The sequence below is a fragment of the Equus asinus genome, chromosome 2 (assembly GCF_041296235.1).
Source record: "Equus asinus isolate D_3611 breed Donkey chromosome 2, EquAss-T2T_v2, whole genome shotgun sequence".
In the NCBI taxonomy this organism is placed as follows: domain Eukaryota; kingdom Metazoa; phylum Chordata; class Mammalia; order Perissodactyla; family Equidae; genus Equus; species Equus asinus.
Window position 1 is genome coordinate 135,075,119 of NC_091791.1, and position 23,301 is coordinate 135,098,419.

General features: G+C 38.1%; 1 protein-coding gene across 15 annotated transcripts in view; it reads left to right on the plus strand.

Annotated features, from left to right (window-relative positions):
• Nucleotides 1–23,301, plus strand: part of CSNK1G1 (casein kinase 1 gamma 1) — a 195,632-nt gene that overhangs the window by 155,537 nt on the left and 16,794 nt on the right. For 9 of the 15 annotated variants that reach the window (XM_070500166.1, XM_044764742.2, XM_044764737.2 and 6 more), the window contains 5 exons: nucleotides 2,193–2,278; nucleotides 4,368–4,452; nucleotides 4,727–4,875; nucleotides 5,517–5,624; nucleotides 16,400–16,510. In XM_070500166.1, coding sequence (XP_070356267.1) covers nucleotides 2,193–2,278; nucleotides 4,368–4,452; nucleotides 4,727–4,875; nucleotides 5,517–5,624; nucleotides 16,400–16,510 — 539 coding nt within the window. The other 6 variants (XM_070500179.1, XM_044764741.2, XM_070500168.1 and 3 more) reach the window with 4 other exon arrangements.

Below are 23,301 nucleotides of genomic sequence, written 5' to 3' on the forward strand. Positions count from 1 at the left end.
CACATCTTTCCGATTGGTTGAAAGCAAGCTTTTATGGTGTGGAAGAATTTTGTGTCCTTCTGGTCTCACTGGTATCAAAACCTTTCTTCTTTGGAAATGGAAATATGCTGCATGAAAAAAAGGGCGTGTAGAAATACTGAATTGAGCAAATGTGGAGTGTTCAAAGAAATATGGAAATAAAACATGGCTCTGGTTTGCACTCTGATTTTTTTCTTGAAAGGCCCTAATGGCTTAAATTACCATGGATTGTTTAAGAATTTTAGAGCTGGAAAATGACTTTTCAGATTATTTAAATCAACCACTTTATTTTCAGATGAGGAAACTGAGGCCTAAAGTATAGGTGATTTGTTTACGCTTAATTTCATGGATTAAATTAATGGAAAAGATGGCCCAAGAAACTATTGTTTTTCCTATTATCCCATGTACCACAGCTATTTTTTATGGTTTTCAGTATTTGGAAAGTTACTTTATTACTTATTCCAGTTGGTTTAAATGTGTGATTTGTTTATTGTTTTTTGATTTTTTAAAAAATCTCATTTTATAATGGCCTTTGCTATAAAGCGAAGTTGGGCTTTTCACTGTAGTTCTGATCAATATTGAAAATGTGGAGAGTTTGCCCTCTAGTGCTCAACTAACTAAAGTGCAACTGTTTGTCCAGTGAATTTTTTATTACCAAGGGGCCTCTTGTTACAGGAAGTGGATTTAAAAATGGAAAGATGATGAGTAGGTGTGATAGTAGTGTGAGAAATGCAAGGTGTGCTTTCTTTATCTGCCCTGCTTTATAGGAAGCCTCAAATCACCCTGTGTGTTTTTTCTTTTTTCATTTGTGTATCTTTAGTTTGTTAACAAACTCTGTTTTTATCAAATGGCTTTTGTTTTCAATAATATATAAAATTTATTGTAAACTTCGGGCAAGCCATATAGACAAAAGCTTCTGATGGTCTTGCTGTTTATTTCATTCTTTTTAAGATTATTCAGTTGTTGTGCATCAACTCAATTTTATGTTATTTACCTCTCTTGTCAGAGTGCCTCCCCTTTCTGTTAGTGACCACCTGTCCAGAAACCTCCTTCAAACTGCAAATTTAGAAAGCTGCCTTTTGTGTCTTCATTTACTCTGCAGAGTACTATTCACTCTTCTTCATGCAAATTTCCCATAATTGGATGCAGCAGTTAAACATGTTGTGCTTTTCTATTTTGAATTAGCTGAGTAGCTTTCCCTGCCTCCCTGACTCTCTTAGCTTTTATTTTCTGCACAAGGAAAATACAATCAAGTTTAAGGTGACCCCTTGGTATTGCTTCCATAATTTCTTTTGATAAAGCCCCAGACTTGATTCTGAAAAATAAACACTTAAAATGTCTGAGATGAACCATAATTGGCAAATTAGAAATGGAGGAGTGTACTACTTACTGTTAGCCTGACAACCGAAGAATGTAGAGGCTGTTTTCTGAGATGAGGTTATGCTTTTTTTATTAAGTATTCTTCAGTTCTTTAGCATCTTAATCTTCCCAATTAAAAGGAAACAAAGGGAAACCCAGCAACTTGTTTTACATGGTAAGCTCCCAGAATGCAAGGATACTGTTTTATGTGCCAGTAAGGGCACCTTAGTAATAAATTTTAAATTTTTCTTGAGGTGGCTATGGGACGTGGACAAGTGGAATTGAGCTGAGAGATTATGCATTGATATTCACTTATATCAAACTAGACTTTGTGCTAATTTTTATGATGAATAAAAAGCAATAGGCATTCTGCAGCTTGCATCTTCTCAGGCCTAGCCAGAATGGACTGTTTTAACAGCTTCAGCTGGGTAATCTGCTGCTCACTTTCTGTGATGGTAACCAAAGGGTAATTGTAGCCCATATACTGGACATAACATTTCACTTAAATTATCTTACTTTCAAGAAGCTAACGGCGTTGAGTGAGAGGTGGTTATTCACTTTTTAGTAATTTGGACTTGCTTTTAGTTTAGGATTGTCTCTTTTCACTTGGTATTTCCTTGCTAATGACCCATCTAGTCAAAAGAGTACACATTGGTTTTTGGTTTTATCTAAAATACTCTCCTGGTTTAGATATACAGAGAATTTGTAAGCAGAGCCTTTCCAGAGCAGAAGAGTTTCTGAAGGGATTACTTGGTTTGAAGCCCTTTCTGCTTTAATAACTGCAAACATAATGTGTGATCTGTCTTCCCTTTTAGAGCAAAGCCGACGGGATGATTTGGAAGCCCTAGGCCATATGTTCATGTATTTCCTTCGAGGCAGCCTACCCTGGCAAGGACTCAAGGTATCCTTGAAAGTGCTCAGCGGAGGGCTTTGTTTCAATACTCAGTTGTTAATGAAGAGGTTGCTGACTTGATGTCTGTAAGAAGCACAAAGGGGAATATTGGCTACAGAGATGAGAAACAGGAACTCTTTACGTCAGCCTATATTGTAAATGCTCACCTGGGCTTTGGAAGCTCTGCTTTTGCTCTTCTCCCCCTTCTGAATCCTTCCTTGTTTTGGGGTTTTCCATAATCTCTTCCCTCATTCCCTCCCAGCCTTGGCAGTGCTGCTCTTCTCTCTATGTCAATGTTCTTCCTCCACTACCATCAGGTAGCAGGCAGAGTGTTCCCAGTGTGTTGGGGAATTTCTGGAACAAACTGATGACAGCAGCTGCTACACATTTTACCAGAAGACCAGCAGGGCTAGGTGTGCCCCTAAGGGGAACTGAAAAATATTTGTTCATCCTATATAGGCCAAGGGCCCACCAGAACTAAAATGAAAATTCAGGTTTAACATCCCTGTTTAAGTGTTTTATTGAATAAATGCCTGTGCAGACAACAGCCATTCACCGTGAAACTTATAAATAGCCTTCCTTAGGTAGGTGCATTTGTGTCAAAGTTAACTATTAATTATAATTATAACCATTGTAATTACTCTCTTCCTTTGGCTATTAGACTAGAAAATGGTGAGCTTCTAATCCATTCTAAGTCCTATCAGATAGTTAAGTTGAGACATATTTTTGAGGTGTAATTTATTTCAACGTGTTAGTATGAAAAGAAAATCAGTAGCTTTGGGTACTCCTATACCCCCTCCCTCCCTCCAGAAGGGCATAAGGATTCATTTTGCTGTACTTTCTAGGACATTGTCCTGAAAATTAAGAGATCTTCCCCTTCCCTTTGGGTAGATTTTATTTCTTTCCCCTTAAATCCTTCTCCTAACATCTACTCCATGGTCTTCTCCTAGTCATGTGTATCTTCTCGTTGATATTGACAGCTGTCGAAGAGTTTCACACCCTATTTGCTCACCATATAGCCAAAGAATGCATTTATTTATTATTTAATTGCTTGAAACTTGCTCGCTGTCCATGAATCTTTTTAGTGGTAGCTGTAGATCTAAAATTTCTCCAACTTACTTTAGAACATTTGGGCTTAAATTTGAGTGTAGCAGGCTAGGTAGAGCCTTACAAGAATCGCTTGAGACGACATTGTTGGTTCAGGCTCCAGGGAGCCCTCTGTCTACAGTCCTCAGCAAACCAGACTTGGCTGCTTTGAGGCACTGTCATATATCAAACCTGTCTGTTTGCCATCCCTGTATCACAGATAACGTTTTTCCCTTTGGAAACATGTTGTGGAAAGACCTTTTTTTCTGCCTTTGGTTCTTTTTTCTATTCAACTTCACAATAAATATGCTATGGAGTCATCTATCTATCTGCCCCCACTTTGATTAGCAATATTATTCTTTTTTTTAAAGATTGGCACCTGAGCTAACAACTGTTGCCAATCTTCTTATTTTTTTTTCTGTTTTTTCTCCCCAAATCCCCCCAGTACATAATTGCATATTTTAGTTGTGGGTCCTTCTAGTTGTGGCATGTGGGATGCCACCTCAGCATGGCCTGATGAGCGGTGCCATGTCTGCACCCAGGATCTGAACCGGTCAAACCCTGGGCCGCCGAAGTGGAGCACGCACATTTAACCGCTTGGCCACGGGGCCAGCCCCCGCAGTGTTTTTAATCTTATCATAAAGCTGATCTAAGAAGAAGGCTGAATCACTTTTGAACCCCTGTGGCCATGGGTGATTAATAATCTGCAATTTTGAAAATATTGCCACATGATATTTTTATTTTCTTATCCTTACCACTCATTTCATTACATTTGATGGTGTTTATCTGATTACAAAATATATTTGCAAGTAAACTTTCTAGAACAGATGTTTTGTACATATCTAAATACATCATCTCTACTACATTTCTTATTTATTAGTGTTAGAGAGAAAAAAATTAAGACTGTATAATAAATCCTGCCAGTTTGAAACAACCATTGTGTCCCAAATGTATTGGACCTCCCATACTTAACACCTCTTTCCAAAGAACTTTCTCTCTTTACTCTCTACAGGCTGATACATTAAAAGAGAGATATCAAAAAATTGGTGACACCAAAAGGAATACTCCTGTTGAAGCTCTCTGTGAAAACTTTCCAGGTAGGATGGTAAAAGGACGCTGCAACCAATGTAACTGAGCTTTGAAGTAGTTAGAGACTATGACTTGGTATCTCTAGATAAGGGTGTTCTCCAGAAAATTTACATTTCCTTTTATTGTTGTTTAGACCAAGATCGATTTTATCACTTTCATTTGGTCCATAAAGAAAACACCAGTGTCAAATAGTCTGTATGAATATTCCTTGCTTGGCCCAGACCTTCTCCCCATGGGAAGCATTCAGCTAATGAGCATGACCTTTCATCTCTTTCCTAACAGAGGAGATGGCAACCTACCTGCGTTATGTCAGGCGATTAGACTTCTTTGAAAAACCTGACTATGAGTATTTACGGGCCCTCTTCACAGACCTCTTTGAAAGGAAAGGCTACACCTTTGACTATGCCTATGATTGGGTTGGGAGGCCTATTGTAAGTATCCTCTTTTTACTTCCTCACTTCAGACCAGCACTGCCTCACCCCTTTAACTTGCCAGACTTTCTGCTTAAATCTGTGGAAAAAAACACTCCTTTGACTGTAGACTTTACATTTACAGCCTTTTTGGGGTGATGCCATAGGTTGTTCTTACTAGAGTTAGGAAGCAGGAGTAACTTCTTCGTATGTTTTTAAGATTATGACCAATATGTCCTAAGATAATCGGAATTTAAGTCAGTTTTTAAGAAGAATTTTCATTTGAATGATCTATAAGCTGGGGCTGCTGCATAAGCTGCTATGGTGCCAAATAGACTTCTGTAGGAGTGGAACCCAGCACCACAGGAAACTTTTGAATTTGCTCTTCTGGCCGGGGGTCCACAGGGCCTGAGAGCGTGCTAACAGACATGACTGCAGGAATTTTTCTAATTTTCAAAGGTAAGCTACTCTTCAGTGAACTATTGCCTCCCTTTTGCAGATCAGCAAACTGAGAAAACAAGAAGACTTGAAACTGCCCTTGGTGGCTGAAAATAATAATTACTATTATTCTGTTAGAATTAGAATTAGAATGATGCTGTCCTTTGCAGAGGCATTAAGTTGGACCTGTTTTCCCCATGTGACTTTTTGTTACATTTTTCCAGCCTACTCCAGTAGGGTCAGTTCATGTAGATTCTGGTGCATCTGCAATAACTCGAGAAAGCCACACACACAGGGATCGGCCATCACAGCAACAGCCTCTACGAAACCAGGTATGTGTTGGACCTTCATTGTGTCAGACATTCTCCTTCTTTGTGGCTAATATTAAAACCTAAATTCTTCAGCTTCTCTGCTTAAGTGTATATATAAAAATTAAAGACAAAGGGCTTGCCATTTCTCACTGGTATGGTGTGGCATTCTAGCATCCTTCAGGGCTTGTGTAATGGCACTGAGATGTGGCCAGGTGCCTTCCATGAAGCAGCCACTTTAGAGAATCTGGGTCTGTCAGAGTCTGTTGGCTGAAAGGGGCAGTCTACCACAGGCCCAGAGGACCTGCGGGACAATAGGATGTGCAGCGTAGCCCACTTTGGGTCTCATCTGCAGTCCAGTTTGGAGCTCTCACCAAACTGGTTTTTCCTTGCTGATTAAGAGGGTTGGTTAATTTGGACTTCCAGCTGATGTGGGTGTGAACTGGCACCTACACCCTACCTCTGTCCCCGTACCCAGGTTAATTCTAGGGCACAAGATCTAAGATGGACCTTGTGAAGACTGACCTTTGCTTTAGGCCACTTCAGAGAAGGCCATGTCATTCATCCTTCATTGTTCATGGTTTGGGAAACTAGTGGTCTGGATGAGAGGCTTCTCTCAGCCTTAAGACAGAGGAGGCAAACATAAAAAAAAAAAATCAAAACATTTGACAACATTTAAAGAAAGGGGTAACTGGAAAGTAAATATGCCGATTTTTATCTTTATATCATATATTGTTAAGAGTAAATTGAGGACCCCAGTAGATAAATAAGCAAAGAATGATACATAGATAGACACACACACAATCATTATCATCTGTCAAACTAGTTTGCTTCCCCTCATCCCTGACCTCACTTTTCTATATTCACAGACATTTTTACAATAAAATGCAAAAACACTTATCATCTCACAGATGCACATGTGACAATACATAGGTTAAAAATAGTATTTTAAAAGTATATTACACAAATATAGATAGAATCACCAATAAGTACATACTCTTGGCAAAATATGTGGCTTGATGGGTAAGGAAAAAATGTTTAAAGGAAGGAAATCTATGCAATAGAGAATAGATAAAAGAGAGAGTAGGTAGGCAAAAAGATGGGGTTTAGCAAACGGTGTAAGTTAATTGGGTCCATAGTTACATACTTTAATCAAAGAAGTTGGCTAAGAATTATAGTTTGACTGACTTTTGACTTGACAACAGAATATTGTTGACTTCTGCAATTGTGCTCTCCTACCCCCTTTTTAAAAAGTATAGTTGAGTGCGCAGTTAAATTGACACTCTCATACATTGCTCTTGACTTTGAAAATTATTACAAATTCTCTAGAAGGTAATTTGGTAAAGTTACTGTCCTCTCTGATAGAATAATCTTACTTCTTATTCTTACTGATTAGTCATAATGAAACAACCCAAGAATAGATTCAGTCATATGCGTGGAACTGTTACAGTGTCATTTGTAGCAAAGTTTTAGAAATGATCCACCTATCCAGTTATAAGGGAATGGTTATGGATCCAACCCAAATTCTTTATTGAATAAACTGGGTTATAAAAAGGTGAATTGTAATGTATTTATTCGGGGGAATATTATATAGCCACTTAAAATAATATTTAGGAAAAGTTGTTGCAACCTGAAAATGTTTATGGTTTGTGTGAAGAAATCAGAATACAAAGTTAGAAATACCTCCTTATTTCCTCTCACGGGAAGGGAAAATGAGAAAATCAATGGGAGGAAATAATGCCAAAGTATGAACAGTAGTAGTGTTGAAAGTGGTAGTATTGTGGGTAATATTTTTCCAAACAATTATATAATGAAGTTAGGTTACCTTATAATGAAAAGTGTATATAAATAGAAAAGGTATGGAAAGAAAAAATTATTTAAGTAGTTAGTCAAGTCATAATCAACATATCTGCCTGCTTTATGTTTTTAGAATATTTTAAAGCTAAAATATGTTTCCTTTAGTTTCCCTTGCCTTTTCTGTGTCAGTGAATTCATAATCAGTCCTGCTATTTATTTAATGAATTTTAAAAGTGTGGAAAAAGAGAAGATTGAAAACCTAGATTGCCAGGGTGAAAACTGAGGTCATATTTAGTATCTAAGTAAAAGTACAGTGAATTTCAGTGTACTTTTAAGTGAAAGGTCATTACACCAGCATATGTAATTAGGAAACCTCATCTGCAAGGTAGTAAGCTTCTTTTTGAAGAGTTGAATCTTGAACGTCTCTGATTTTTCTTTCCTTTTAGGGCTTTTAGTATCCCATGGCCGCTAAGGAATTGAAATTCCCCCACATTAATGCAAGTTTTAGTCCTCCTTCCCAGCAGGATTCTGAATCCTTGCTGGGTAGAATTCTTTCTCCATTGTGCACTGTAGGTAAATGGGTTTCTAGTGTCTGTTCAGCCTTTATACTGTATCTTAATTTGTGGTCTCATTGCTTTTGTTCCATCTTTTGCATTATTTTCTTACGCTTTTATTTATTTAAAAAAAATTGCAGCCAAATACATCCCTTTTATGACTAGGTATTGCAAGCAGTATGACTTTTTAGACTAATTCTTGTCAAGTCTTGAGTCAGCAAAGGAAGAAAGTAAAATCTCTGCTTGAGAGAGATTGAAAGGTATTTACTTTAGGGATGGCTAACCTTTTTTCAGCAACTTTGACTCAGTAAATCTAACTAAGGACCTGCTGCATGAAAGTGTGTCCTGGAGATGCCAAGAAAAGTATGTAAGGAGTTCTGATCCTCAAAGAACTGACAAGCAGATAAGCCAAGTAGCCAGATAACTATAACACAAGGCAGAACAGATAAGCATCCCAAGTCGCAAATTGTTATCGTCAGGGATTGGAAAAAGGAAGCATTTCATCTAGTCCAAGCATGACGAAGAGTTTCATGAAAGGAGATGCATTTGAAATCCTCTTGGAAGACTTAAGTGGAAATGAAAGAGACATTCCGGGCAAAAAGAAAATATGAGCAACAACAAATTACAGTCATGCGTCACTTAGCAACAGAGATACGTTCTGAGAAATGCGTCGTTAGGTGATTTCGTCATTGTGCGAACACCATTGAGTCTGCTTACACAAATTTAGGTGGTATAGCCTGCTACACACCTAGGCTATATGGTACTAATCTTAAGGGACCACCATCATATATGTGGTTTGTCATTGACTGAAATGTTATGTGTCACATGACTGTATCTCGTTTCACTTTGCTAGAATATATGGTGTGAATAAAGGAGACAAGGCTAGGAAAATAGGTTGGAACCATTTCATGAAACTCCTGGAATGCTAGGCTGGAGAGTTGGTACTTAATTTCAGTTAGGAATAGGTACTAAAGGGTTTTGAACAGAGGGGTGATATGATCAAAACTTTCCTTTAGAAATCTTTTGGCACAGAAGGTGGTAACAGCCTGGTAGCCAGCATAGAGACCAATAAGAGGACAGTGAGTTCCCTTAAGAGGTCAAGAGGGGCTAGATGGGTTATAGTAGTAAAATGAAATGGAATTGAAAAGTGTTACAGAGATATAATGTACCAGAATTGGCAGCCCCCATAATATGCCAGGGTTGAGGGAGAAGGATAAGTTAAAGCTGTTGCTGAGATTTTAAGCCTGGATAATTTGGAAGCAGGTGTTAACTATTACTACAGATGAGAAAGTTGAGGTAGAAACTTATTTGGAATTTGAATTTAAGCATCTTGAGTTTTAAATACTGGCAGTACATTCCAGCTGAAGGTAGCTAGCACACAGAAGATAGCTCTCAAAAGAAAACGAGAGAGATATTTGAAAGTCAAGGCATGGAGATGATGTTGATGATAGTGCCTAAAGAGTCTCCTTATTCTGGGTAAATCTACCTATCAGTTGTGTGAGACTGATGATTAATAAGCTGTGTTCAGTGCCATACATAGAGCAGGAAGACAAAGAAGAAGGGCTCAGAACTTGGTTTTAGCTTATCTTGAGACTTTGGCCATAGGACATTTAACCTTTTGGGGGGCCTCAGCTTTCTCAAATGTAAGCCTTGTAAGGGCTGAAATTTTTATTTTCTTCATTGCTGTACCCTTAGCACCTAAACAATATGTGGAATAGGAGGCACTGGATAAATGAATGAATGAATGAATGAATGAATGAATCTGTCAAATGAGGAGCTGAGATGAAATCAGATGTCTGTTTAAAAATATAGATTTTTGTTTATCTTTCCATGAAAAATAATTTTTAAGCTTTTCTTCCCATTTGTTTTCTCTTTCCACAAAGAACCATTCTGCCTTGTTTGGCAGCCAGAGTAGGGGCTGCATTGTCTGCTGAAGGGGAAGGGTGCAAAGAAACACAGCAGGCTTCTTGCTGCAAAGTCAGTCCAGGCAGTTGTATTAGTTCTTCTCCATCACAATGAGAATTTTCAGGGGAAATTTGCTTTGCGGTCTAGATTGGCAGTGTATTGAATTGAGTACTGTTTGGTTCCTAGATGTAATAGATCCCAAATATGGTTCCCAAAGAACTGCATTTAAACTCACTATATTGGATCTGTCTTTTAAAACTGTTTTAGTATCAGATGCTCAAGAACAACTTTTTGAATGTTAATTTTACCCAGCTAGAAAATGATAATTAAATCATGGGTTTGGATAGAATAAATATCCCTAAAAGCTAGGTCCATTCAGGAAGATCCCAATGGATTAGTCTTTTCTACCATTTTACCCTTGGTTTTTGTCTTTTCCCAGTTCCAAAGATAGTAAATCTTGCCATGGCTCTGGTTCCCCTCTAAAGAACTCTGCATTACTATTCATCAGGAAGGGGATGAAAAATTTAATAGTTCTGTTTATTTCTACCTGGCAAAGCTTCCCTTGCAGTCTCCGATCAAATTCGATCAGGACGTGGGTCCTGCCAATATCCAGAGATCTAATATTGGAGGACAGTAGGTTGTACTGTCAAAGGTTTTATTCTGTGTTTGTTCAACACACTAAATATAGAATATTGCGTTGACTAGGATGTGCATGCAGCAACATGCTTCCTGCTCTTTCAGAACTTTAAGCTTGTGACCGTCCTAACTCAAGTAAATGCTACACAGACATTTACTACATGGTTCGGCAATTTTGATAGTTTCCTTTTTCTCCCATTGACCCCTTTTATTTGGTAGGTTTTCTGTGGGCATATGAAGAAGGGATTTTTGGCCTAGAAAGTTAAGGAGAACAGATCTGTTTTGAGGTTGAAAAGAGTCAGATTGGCCATCAAGAACTATTAAACTCTACTGGACGTGGTATCCTACCCCTGATAATATTGACTCCCAAAATGTTACTTTTTTTTTTTTTGAGGAAGATTAGCCCTGAGCTAACATCTGCTGCCAATCCTCCTCTTTTTGCTGAGAAGACTGGCCCTGAGCTCCCATCCTTGCCCATCTTCCTCTACTTTATATGTGGGATGCCCACCACAGCATGGCTTGCCAAGTGGTGCCATGTCCGTACCCGGGATCCGAACCAGCTGGGCTGCCGAAGCAGAACGTTCGAACTTAACCTCTGCGTCACCGGGCCGGCCCCACTTACTCATTTTTATATGCACAGTATATGTTTAAGGGAAAGAGTTTTTTCTTTGTAATTTTTTTACTAGATGAAGTGTTTGCTTGCATATTCTCCAGTTTGACTAGGCAGGAAAATATGAATCAGAGATCAGTAAAACTGATCCCTCATCCTTCCAGAAGAACGATATTTAAATTCAGTACTTTATAAACACACGAGAAATAAACAACAAATCTTAAAAGGGTCAAATCATATTTAGTTCTGAAGAAGATGTGCCCCGCATAAGAGAGTAGTTCAGATTTGTTTGTTTGTTTGTATCCAGGCTCCAACTCCAAGGGATTAGATTTAAAGAATATGTAGCCTTAGAAAAATATGTTGTGGCTTAGAGCTGTGGTGCTTACGAATGAAGCTTGTTATAAGCTTAGCTTTTCCAAAGGAGAAATTAGGCCAGATTGCTAAGTAGCCAAGATGGTCAGAGATCTTCATAAAATAAAATCTTTATTATTTTTTTTAGAAGTCCAGTAGCCTTAAAAAAAAAAAAAAGGGCTGATTAATTCTCTGTTCCCTTCCTTTCAGAGAGTACTGCTTTATTTTCAGCAAGGTTCAGACTTTGCTGGTTGAAGGGGCAGAGGAGTTGCTTGGAGATAATTTGCCTCCTTCTGATCTGTGTGTAATTTCCTAACTTGCTGCCTGCTGTCTAGCTGGAGCTCAGGTGTGAAGATTGCACACTGGCCCTGCCACTCTCCCGCATAGAGCTTAATGCAGAATGGGGCTTTCCCTCCTTATTTCTAGGACCTTAACTCCAAGGGGGACATTGAAACAAACAAGTGCAAAACTGAAATACAGTCCTTTTCTTAGCGTCTCCCATCTTGTCACCTAATTGCTGCTCTCACCTCTGCTTTTAATTCCAAATTAAAAGTTTTCTTCTGTCTGTGTGCATTCTTCAATATTTTTTATTTCATCAGATACCCTGTGTCATGAAGCACCTCCTCGTAGGAAGGTGATTCTAGAGTAACCCTATCTTAGATAAGTCATCCTTCCCTAGGGGAGGTGTCTTATACCATTTTGAATAAGAATAGGGCAGGGTTTGAGGAGAGAGTTCCAAACCTCTTGGATAGGTCCTGTGATTTTTCTCAGAGCTTCACAGAATTGATACTCCTGGCTCTCTGGGCCTACATAATATTGAACTTGGGAATAATCTTTTCCAAGTTGTTACCAGCGATTTTCAAACATCCCTGATATTTGATCAAGTTTGTGGAATACAGGAAGTCACTGTTTGCACATGTGACAAGGTTGCAAGAATAATCCCTGTGTGGCATAGGAAAATAGGTTCTATTTCATGAGTTTAATGGAAGTTTTTAATTTTGTTAAAGTATACATTTCAATAACTCTGCCAGCTTTTTTTCATTTCACATCTAAGGTCTAATATACTCCCTCAATTTTTTTAACATGCTCCCTTTATCGTTCTTCCTGCCCCATTCTTTCTTCCTCCATCTTAGCCCTACTACATTAAAAAAAAATTCTTTTTGTCTTGGTAATCTAGTGTATCCATTGCTAACCTTTTGGTACTATTCAGTCTCTAGTCTTGTTAATTATAGTTGAAGACAATAATTATATAATGAGGCCTAGAAGACTAACATGGGAGGCCGAAAAGATCTGTATAGATGGCAACTTTTAAAGTCTTTGGGGAGCTGTAAAGTGAAATGGATAAAGTTCTTTGTAAATGTCATCAAAATTAATTTTTCAAAATACCTTAAAGAATAGGATTGGTGACTTGTTTGCTACAGCAAGAGAAAGATGTTTTCCTGCCTTTTGCTTCGGAACAGTAGCTTTATCTCCTATAAGAATTTGAAGTAATTTTTAAGCCAATAGATGGGTGGCATCTGAGGTGTTTTCAGACTGTTTTCCTGCCCTCTTGTCGTTCTCCTTACTGTCTGTCCATTCATCCCTGCCAAATGACTGATGGGAGAGATTTGTTTCCCCTGCCATAGGCACAGGTGGTAGTTTTGACTTTGTACACCACGCTTCTGTGTTTTCCCTTAAGTATTTTTTGTTAGTTTTGCCTTTGATTTATGCTGTGCTGGATTGCTGCTTTCTTGTTTCCACATTCTCCTACTGGATAGTAAACCAAGCATTTCCACGCAGGTAGTGCAATCACAACTGAAGATTTTAAAGCGATCCCCCAAGGAATTTCCACTACTTGAGATTCCTGCTCCTGCCTTTGGGGATTTACACACTCCATGTGGACCTTTGCCTTTCAAGTAATGCATAGAGATTGATTTTGCTGAATGACTCTTCTGCCCATGGACGTTCCTGATTGCCTTTTAGATAGATATGTGTGCATGAGTGATCTTTAAAGAGTGAAGGGCTTACCTGCCTCTCTCTTTTACTGGTTTGCTCAGTGTAACTAGCTCCTGTGCTGATTATGCCTAATCATAACCCCTGTGTACACAGTATTGTCTAGAATACTTTTCAGGGGAAGGTACACTAGCAGAATACTGTAGTTGTTGACATTCCTTGGTTTCATCTAGCTCCTAGGCACTCAGTCGCTTTCTGAAACTGGCAAATGACCTTTTCTACTACAGCAACTTCTAGATACCAGTCCAAGCCCTTAAATTCCAGAAAAGAATAGCCATAGAGTTTAACATTACAGTGAAAAGTATTTCCCAACGTAATAAACCAACAACCCCAGGTTCACGTCTGTCACTTGGTTTTGTTGGTTTCGGTGAATATAGAAGGCATTAGAGGGCAATAGTATGGCGCAGTGTGTTCTTCATTTGTCACAGTAGAAGCATTTATGAACTAATCTGGAATGTTAACATTATTTTTCTCTCTTTAAAAGGTAAAAAGTACATTGATTTTAGGATGGAGATGGAGTGTAACTTTTAGGCCTTTGAAAAATGGCTTGCTATTTTCATTTAGACAAAAATTTTAATTCTTTCAACAAATTACTTATTTGGCTAGAATGGATATAAACAAGTACACAGCCCTGTGAATCAGATAGTAGCATCAAACCAGACTTCCGATATGTATTTTAGTAAAAATGGAAATAATCATTGATCAGCTCTCCAGGATTTTGTTAAGCTTAAAACCATATAAGTGGAGCCAGCCCCATGGCCAAGTGGTTAAGTTCACTTACTCTGCTTCGGCGGCCTAGTGTTTCACTGGTTTGGCACCTGGGCGCGGACGTGGCACCGCTCATCAGGCCACATTGAGGCGGCAGGCATCCCACATGCCACAACTAGAAGGACCCACAACTGAAAAAATATACAACTGTGTACTAGGGGGAGAAAAAACAGGAAAAAAAAAAAGCGTATGTTATATGTACATTTCTTGCCATTTTCAAATTTATCTGCCTTAAAAACAAATGCAAAACAGAGAGCATGCATAAGAGAAGTAATTGCATTGCACATATATCATAGAACTCAAAACACCACCAAATGGCTTATAAATGTCTGGATATTTTTTAAGCATTTAAATTTTTTGAGAACTGACAGTTTTGTATAGTAGTTTAGGAGCTTAAATATTCTACTTAAATGTTATAAAAAATCAAAAAGTCCTAGAGAGAACTGAAGAAGCTATCACTAGTAGATATTAGTTACAGATATTACTTATAATATTAGAACAGATTTATTCTCAATTCTCTAGTAGCGAGAGTAAATGAGATTAAGTGCTCTGAGGATATGATAATGTCAATAAGTTTATAAAATAGTTATGATTATGTTATAAACCACAGTCTTATTTTGGAAAATGAAACATCTGAGCTTCTGTTGACAGATATAATTGGAGGGGAGGATATTTTGGGTAGCTTTGATTCTCTCAAATGTGACTAGCAATAAAAAACCAAAGCCCTCTTTTGTAAGAGTATGTAGCAAGCAAGTTAATACAGCTGCCTTGTTACAGAATATGCTCATTCCCTGAGGACTGTCAGAAAACATGATCCTTCATAGTGCTGTTATCCATGTGACTTCATATTCCATTAATAAAGAAGATGAGTAAGTTGTAGCTCCTGTATGAGGCCTTTTTGTTCTTTAATGGGGAAAGTCTTTTTGGTGACTTATAGATGAGCTTTAAACAACTCTTGTCAGTGAGATACAGAATGGGGAGAGTGAGTATGGAGCCTCAAACCACTACTTGTTCACTCTCTTTCTTTTTTCTAGAATACAACGTTTGTAGCGATGAACATTTCTAAGATTTATAGCATCTTTACTGGTTTTCATGTAGAGCAGCAGTATCACATCCCGACCCCTGCTGCTGTTTATATCAGCAGCAATTAAAATTTGATTTACTAATCCCTCGTTGCTGCCTCTCCAACTCCTCATTTTTCATTTTTGTAGAGCCTTAGGACTGTTACAGCTGAGCATCATGATGTTAACACCTCCTCAGCCATCTGGCACAGGGGAAGAGGCATCTAAACAGATTCTTCAGAACAAAAATCACATATGAGCAAGATCAGAATAGTGTGAGATCTAAAAAACAGGTAAAGAAGGAATGAAGAGAGCCTGAATGATAGCAAAGATGAAAGCGGAACTCAAAAAGATTTTGAATTGAAAGCCTTCCTTTTGCTGGGAAAAGATCTGCCTTTTGCTTTCCAGAAGAAAATAATTCATAGTAGTCATATCTAAATTTTTTCTGATTCAAGTCTAGAGGCTGTTAGCTAGAAGAATCAGGGAAACATTGTAGCCTTATTTTTCCCCCTATCTTTTCATAATCTTGACTGGTGAACCTGCCTTTGAAGAGATACTTTGTTTATTCTTTTAGATAAGAAAGCATATTCCAGCCACTGCTGCTGCTCATTTTGTCTTAGTTGAAAGTCTCCTGTAGGTTTATGTTGAGAGTAGTGGGCTCCCTATTAAAGGAAAAGGCATATTATCTTGATTCCTAATGCTAGGAGTTTTCTGTATTGACTGCTGTTTATTTAGATGGATCTTTAATCAGTAAAATGATTTGTAAGTATGATTGTTCCTTTGTCCAACAATCTTAACATTCTGCTTAGTGGCTACTGAAATTTTACTAATATGGAAGCTAAAAGGTGATTTCCAGCTTTTGATTTTTTTTTTTCCTCTTTAATGATTATTGTTTGTGTCTGGGTGAGGATGGTATGCTATAGATTGTCGTGTATTGGCTCATCAGGCTGAAATGAATATAGCCAAGCTAACTTTTTCCTTAGTGCTTTGCAGCAGTTGTTAGTTTAAAATCCAAAACAAAAACAAAACCTTCAGGGACACTAATGTACTTGATTTTGTTATTGCTTGCTGTTGCTTCACCTTTCCTTCCATATCTTGCTCTCATGCTTCCTAATGCCTGAGCAGACTGCATCGTCAGAGCGCCGAGGAGAATGGGAAATCCAGCCCAGCCGGCAGACCAATACCTCGTACCTGACGTCTCACTTGGCTGCAGACCGCCATGGGGGATCAGTGCAGGTACTTACTGCCTTTATTGCCTTTTCCTGGCCTTCCCATCTTGGCTAGTAGAATGTTGGCTTGCTTCTGAAACTCAAGTTCCTTTAGAATGGAAACTTTTAGCAAGGTTGAGCTGCTTCTATAGTTAACTGAATATCTATGTGCTGATTTTCTGCCTACATGGACTTGTAAGAGTCACTTGTTGAGATGATTGCTGGTTGTTGTCATTGCTTAAGAAATGTCTGTATGATTTCTGATAATGATTTCTGGTTAAACTACTACTACAACCTTGATCCACTCATGATAAACCATAAAAATAATGTCAAGGTAGAAGTCTGTTAGTATCAAGTCTGAATTTGTAACGACCTGAAACGTCTAGAATAAGTATTTTTTGGATCGAGGACTGCATATGTAGCTCATTCCATTATGATATATGCCTTAGCGCATAAGATGAGAATGTTAATTGGTCCAAGTCAGCTGTTTCTGAGTGGGTACTCAAGAAGCTGGGCTGTTTCTTTTGTCTCCCTGGAATAAGTGTGGTCTTGGAGAATTATTTCTGATTTCATTTGGACTATTTTGAATCTCTGTTCTCTCTAGTACATAAGAACATCTTGTGTAACTTTTCTTATATTACTGTTTTACTAATCTTAACCTAAATATTCTTCTCATACTGGTTAGTTACACCATCAGTTTGGGCCCTCAAGTGAAACCCAGAGCTACCAAATAGAAATTCTTGTGATGGAGTAGGCAAGCCTTTTTGCACGTAGAAATACATCTTAATAGGCTTGGTTGTCTAGGATATGCTTTTACATGGAATGATTCACTGAAGATGGTGTTATTCACTGAAAGTTAGAAGACAGCTTTGGCCCTGTAAAAACCTCTTAAGAACATCTAGGTAAAAATGATGGCTTGAACATACAGATGAATTCTCACCCTATCTTGAAACACCTGTAAAGGAATGATAAAGGGGTTTTTTTTAAAGGTGTAAATCCATATAAGGATGGAGAAAACAGAAGAGGTAACAACAACAAAATGTTAGAAGCTGCAAAGCAGATGGGCAATTATTAAGTGACTTAGGAGTCCTAAGAAAACTGAATCCTGAGCCAAGAGAGGGGAAAGCTGAGAGCCTATTTACACTGGGGAATTCCCAAAAGGCTCAGAAATTGGCCCTTGGGTGCTTGTGAGTGTGGAAGGGCATGTGCTAAAATAAAGAAGATTCGTTGAAAGTCTGTTTAAGAAGCCAGAGATCCCTAAAAGTGCTTTCGCTCTCCCCAGCAAAGACCAAAGATTTATTCTTTGGAGAGGGCAATATAGAGGGTCTCTGGGTTAGGGGATATGAGGCATGTTTGGGGACAGAGTGCTATACTGAAAAAAGGGAGATTAAATGAAAGTGAACATACTGAGTGCCTGCTTTCCGCATTTAGTGCTTCAGAATGCTGATAGCCAGGTATGTCCCTTCCAGGCAGGAGATTGAGTCGGCTCTGGGGAATCTGACCAGCCCAAAGACAACATCTGAGCATACTGACAACAGGGTGTTTCTAATGAATTGGCCCAGCCACATCATTCTGCAGTAGATCCACACGTAAAAGTCCCACTCCTGTACTCACAGTGCCAGTTAACTTTGCAGTCTCCCATTCTTAAATCTGAGCAATCAAGGGTTATCAGACTTCTGAGGAAAGCCTTTAGTAAGATAGAGACCAACAAGGCAAACAATAACAGCAACCAAAAAACCCTTATTATTAATATCCTCAGAGGCAGAAGATAGTGCAACTGTGAAACAAGGACAGGATGCTATTTTTAAAAGGAACATTATAAGAGCAAATCAAAAAAGAGCTCTTGGAAATTAAAAACATAATATTGTAGACAAAAATTTTAAACTCAGTAGTTTGGAAGATGAATTTGTGAGGAAGTCTCTCAGAAAATAGAGCAAAGAGAGGGAGCGATGAAAATAGGGGCTGGCCTGGTGGTGCAGTTGTTAAGTTCGCACGTTCCACTTCGGCAGCCCGGGGTTCACCAGTTCGGATCCCAGATGCTTGGCAAGCCATGCTGTGGTAGGTGTCCCACATACAAAGTGGTGGAAGATGGGCATGGATATTAGCTCAGGGCCAGACTTCCTCAGCAAAAAGAGGAGGATTGGCAGCAGATGTTAGCTCAGGGCTAATCTTCCTCAAAAAAAAAAAAAAAAAGAAAATAGTAGCAAACAATTAGAAGATTTAAGGAGAGTCCAAGAGGTCCAATTTCTAAATAATGGGACTTCCAGAGAGAGGACAGAGAAACTAGAGGAGAGGAAATCATTGACAAAATTTTCCAGAACTCATGAAGACTTGTTTCCTGATCAGAAGGGCTCACTGAGTACCCAGCATAATGGATGACAGAACCACACAAGGGTACATCATTATGAAATTTCAGAACACTGAGGACAAAGAGAAGATCTTTCAAGCTCTCAGAAGGAAAAAACAGTCATATGCAAAGAAAAAGTCAGGCATTAGTATATGTAGCTTCTATTTTTGAATGGCAATACTGGAATCAGAAGGTAATGTACAATGCCTTTAAAATTCTAAGGGAAAATTTTTTCCAACCTGGAATTCTATACTCAGCCAAACTGTCAGTCTGGTTGGAATATAGAATAAAGATATTTTCAAAAATCAATAGTCTCAAAAATTTTACTTCTCATGCACCCTTTCTTATGAAGCTGCAGGAGGATATCCACTATGAAAATGAGTAAACCAAGAAAGAGGAAGATATGGAATCAAGGAAATAAGAGATTCAACACAGGAGAGAAGCAAAGGGACTCTCCAAAATAATGGTAAAGTTAGGAGATCCTAGGACGCCAGTAGAAGAGGATAGCCTGTCCCAAACAGAGCTGGTCCAGAGGCTTAGAGAGCAATTTTAGTAAAATGATGAAATGACCAGGATACTGATATGTCAATATCTTGAAAGTAGCTGTTTAGAAAAATGAGAGAGTTTGGTTAGAATTAGTGATCAGCAACTAATGTATAAAAAGCTAAGTAAAGATACATTTTAAAAGATAATTAATTTCAAGGAAAACAAGAAATTCTACAGGGAAGGAAAGATAACCATGGTATACTTCGTGGCACAGCTGTAAGTAGCTTTTAATTGTCATACTATAAATACTAAGAATTGTTTTAGTCAAAATTACAGTGTAAACTATAATGGAAGAACAGAAGAATGGAAAAGGTGAATATAATCCCCAAAAATGATGACTCAAGATGCATGTTATTCGAGATGGGGAGGTAGAAAACAAAGGAATCAGCTATAAAGGAAGGGGAAAGGGTGGAGCAAAGGAGAGAGACTGCTGTTTTCCTTAACAATCCATGTAAAAATATTTTGATTCTTTACACAGTGTGCTTATATAACTCTGATAAAAATAAAACCTAAATATGTACACGTCAGTTTTTGTCTATCACATTTGCTAAACTTTGTAAGTTTAGTAATAGCCTATCCATCTACTATTGTTGACATGTGAATTACAGCTATTTTGGAGGGTAATTTGGGAATATCTGTTAAAATCCTAAATATCTATACGTTTTGATCCAGTGAATCCAGTTTCAGATAATGCACAGATACTAAAGATATATGTTCTAGAACAATGCTGTTAAAAGATATATGTCACATTTGCAATTTTAAATTTTCTAGTAATCACGTTAAAGAAGTAAAAAAACAGGTAAAACTAACTTTGATAATATATTTAACTCAGTATATCTAAAATAGTTCAACACAAAATCAATATTAAAAATATTGAGTATTTTACCTTATTTATTTATTTATTTTTTACTAAGTCTGAAATCTAGTGTGTGTGTCACACTTACAGAACATTTCAATTTGGACTAGCCACATTGTAAGGCTCAGTAGCCACATGTGGCTAGCAGCTACTGTATTAGACACTGCAGTTCTAGAATGTTTATTGCTGGCTGGTTTCTAATCCCCAAAAATGAGAGGCAACTAAATGTTCATCTGTTCAGCATTAACTAAACAAATACAATACTTCCATATGGTGGGGAAAGAGAAATCTCTGGGCAGTATGGAAAATGTCCAAGATGTATTGTGGAAAAAGTGAGTGGTAAAACAATGAGTAAAATTGGCCCTGATTTATTTATTTTCACATATGTATGAAAAAATATATATAAAGGAGAATACACACACACACGTTAGTGTATGCAGGGGAAAAAAAGAAACAGTGTAGAGTAGGGTTGGGCAAATACAACCAATGGGCCAAATCCCACTTTCTGCCTGTTTTTGTAAATAAAGTTTTATTGAAATACAACCACACTCATTTGTTTACATATTACATGAATAGTTTCAGCACAGACTCTCTAGCTCACAAAACCTAAAATAGTTACTATTTGTCCTTTTACGTAAATACTTTGCGTATACTTATTGTCAAGGAATATACACCAAATTTCCCACTAGCTACTTACTTCCCTGTGATGATGTCACTGGAAGCTTGCACTTTTTATGTTATCTTTTTTAATGTTCTAATTTTATTTCTTACAATAAACATGCTTACTTTGTAATTAGAGAAAAAAACAAAGACAGTTTTAAAAAGGAAACACCACATAGTCAAGTGTTTCTGAACAGTTTAGGTTACTAGATTTGTGTTCCTGGAACATGGGTGCTCATTTGGACAGTGTTTCCTATTGTCCACTGTGAGAGGTTGTCTTTAGATTAGAATTGGAGTCACTTAGAGTTTCTGGCAGCACTTTTGAAAAATGCAGCCTCCCAGGGGCCAGCTCTGTGGCCGAGTGGTTAAGTTTGAGCACTCTGCTTGTGCGGCCCAGGGTTTCACCGGTTCAGATCCTGGGCGCAGACCCAGCACAACTCATCAAGCCATGCTGAGGTGGCATCCCACATAGTTAAACTAGAAGGACCAACAACTAGAGTATACAACTATGTACTTGGGGGCTTTGGGGAGAAGAACAAAAAAAGAGGAAGATTGGTGGAAGATGTTAGCTCAGGGCCAATATTTAAAAAAGAAAGAAAAATGCAGCCTCCCTTTATTCTCTCTAAACTAAGTTCTGCCAGCTTCCTTGACACTTGGATAGAGAACAGGCAATTGTGCCGTTTCCCTAATACCATATTAAGCTCTGCTGCTTCTCACTACATCTTCCTCGTTGATTTTAGCACCAATTTTTGTAAACTCATAAAGGCTATGCTTTTTGCAAACCAAATTAGCAGTTCCTTTGTAGCACAACAGATGCCCACATATTCCTGAGTTGTCTCACTTCCCAAAGAGAATGCGGTCAAAGTATGCTTGGCCTAGCCTGGAAGAGTGGCGTGCAGAATGCTGAAATGACCTGATAGAGTTTGCTCTGATAAGCCGCATGGACACTCCCATTCCAGCCTTTTTAATGGGCAAGACCCCCTTTGGTTCCCATCCTTCCAGTATTTCCACAGATCTTCCATACGTGAAAGGCCTAAATTCAAGAAGACAGTATGTTTTTCTCTTTCAAAAAGATGACTCTAAAGTTGTTCAAATTAAAACGTATAGGAAATATCTAGAAATCTCCAGGCAAGAGCATAAGACTTAAGAACGACTTTTAACTTTTAGCTAATATTTGCTTTCGTCAAATCTTTATAATTTTTAATTATTTACAACTCTTGTTGAGGTCAGTATTATACCCCTTTTATAGATAGGGAAGCTAAAGTAGAGAATTACCAAATATATTAGTTGTGAAAAGTAGGATTGAAATGTTGATTATCAGCTCAAGTACTGCTTCCTTTGGTACACAGCTCTGATTTTTCTTCACAGTAACATTTTGAAAATAGGACTAATGAACTCAAATTTTTGAGATTCCTAAAAGGGATGTTACCAGTATTAAGGAGTAAGTTCAGAATAATGCTTCACCTTAGTCTCTTTCATGGCTATTCATATAAAATATTAATTACTGGGGCTGGCCCGGTAGTGCACTGGTTAAGTGTGCACGTTCTGCTTCTCGGTGGCCCAGGGTTCGCTGGTTTGGATCCCTGGTGCGGACATGGCACCGCTTGGCAAGCCATGCTGTGGCAGGTGTCCCACATATAAAGTAGAGGAAGATGGGCATGGATGTTAGCTCAGGGCCAGGCTTCCTCAGCAAAAAGAGGAGGACTGGCAGTAGTTAGCTCAGGGCTTAATCTTCCTCAAAAAAATAAATAAATAAGTAAATAAAATAAAATATTAATTACTTTGGTTCTGTGTAATATAGTCAGAGGAATGTAGGATTAGTTTTAATAGTGATTACAGCAAAATAAATGTCAGTATTTCAGGTACACAAATAGCTTATTTGTTAGTGATGTTTTACTTAAAAATTTCATAGAAAAAGTACAAAAATGATATTGTTTAAAATACTAATAATTCATTACATTCATAGAGTTTCTTTACAGTTTTTCACATTTCTTTCCTAGACATCATCGTATGTAACTATGAGGTAGATAGCACCAAGGTCATTGGTCTAGTCTTGTGTAGCCTAGTCTTACAGAGTTAGAAATGGGAGCTCACAGAGGATGTTGATGGTAGAGGCAGATCTGGAATCCAGCTCGTCAGTCCCCTACACTAGTGTTTGTTCCACTGCACATCGAAGCTGCAGTTCAGTGGTTTGACAAACTGTGCCTCCAACCTGAAATAATTAAGTGGATGCTCTGAAGGGCCAGGTTAGTAGCCATTGATTCCCAAATATATTACATGCAGTTGAGTTTAAGGTTTCCATTTGTGCCTGATTCGTTTGAAACTAGATACTCATTGATACAGACGAGATGTCTGGTCTGTAAAATGGGGATAACCTCTTCTTCCTTAGATTGTCTATGGGCATTGCTTG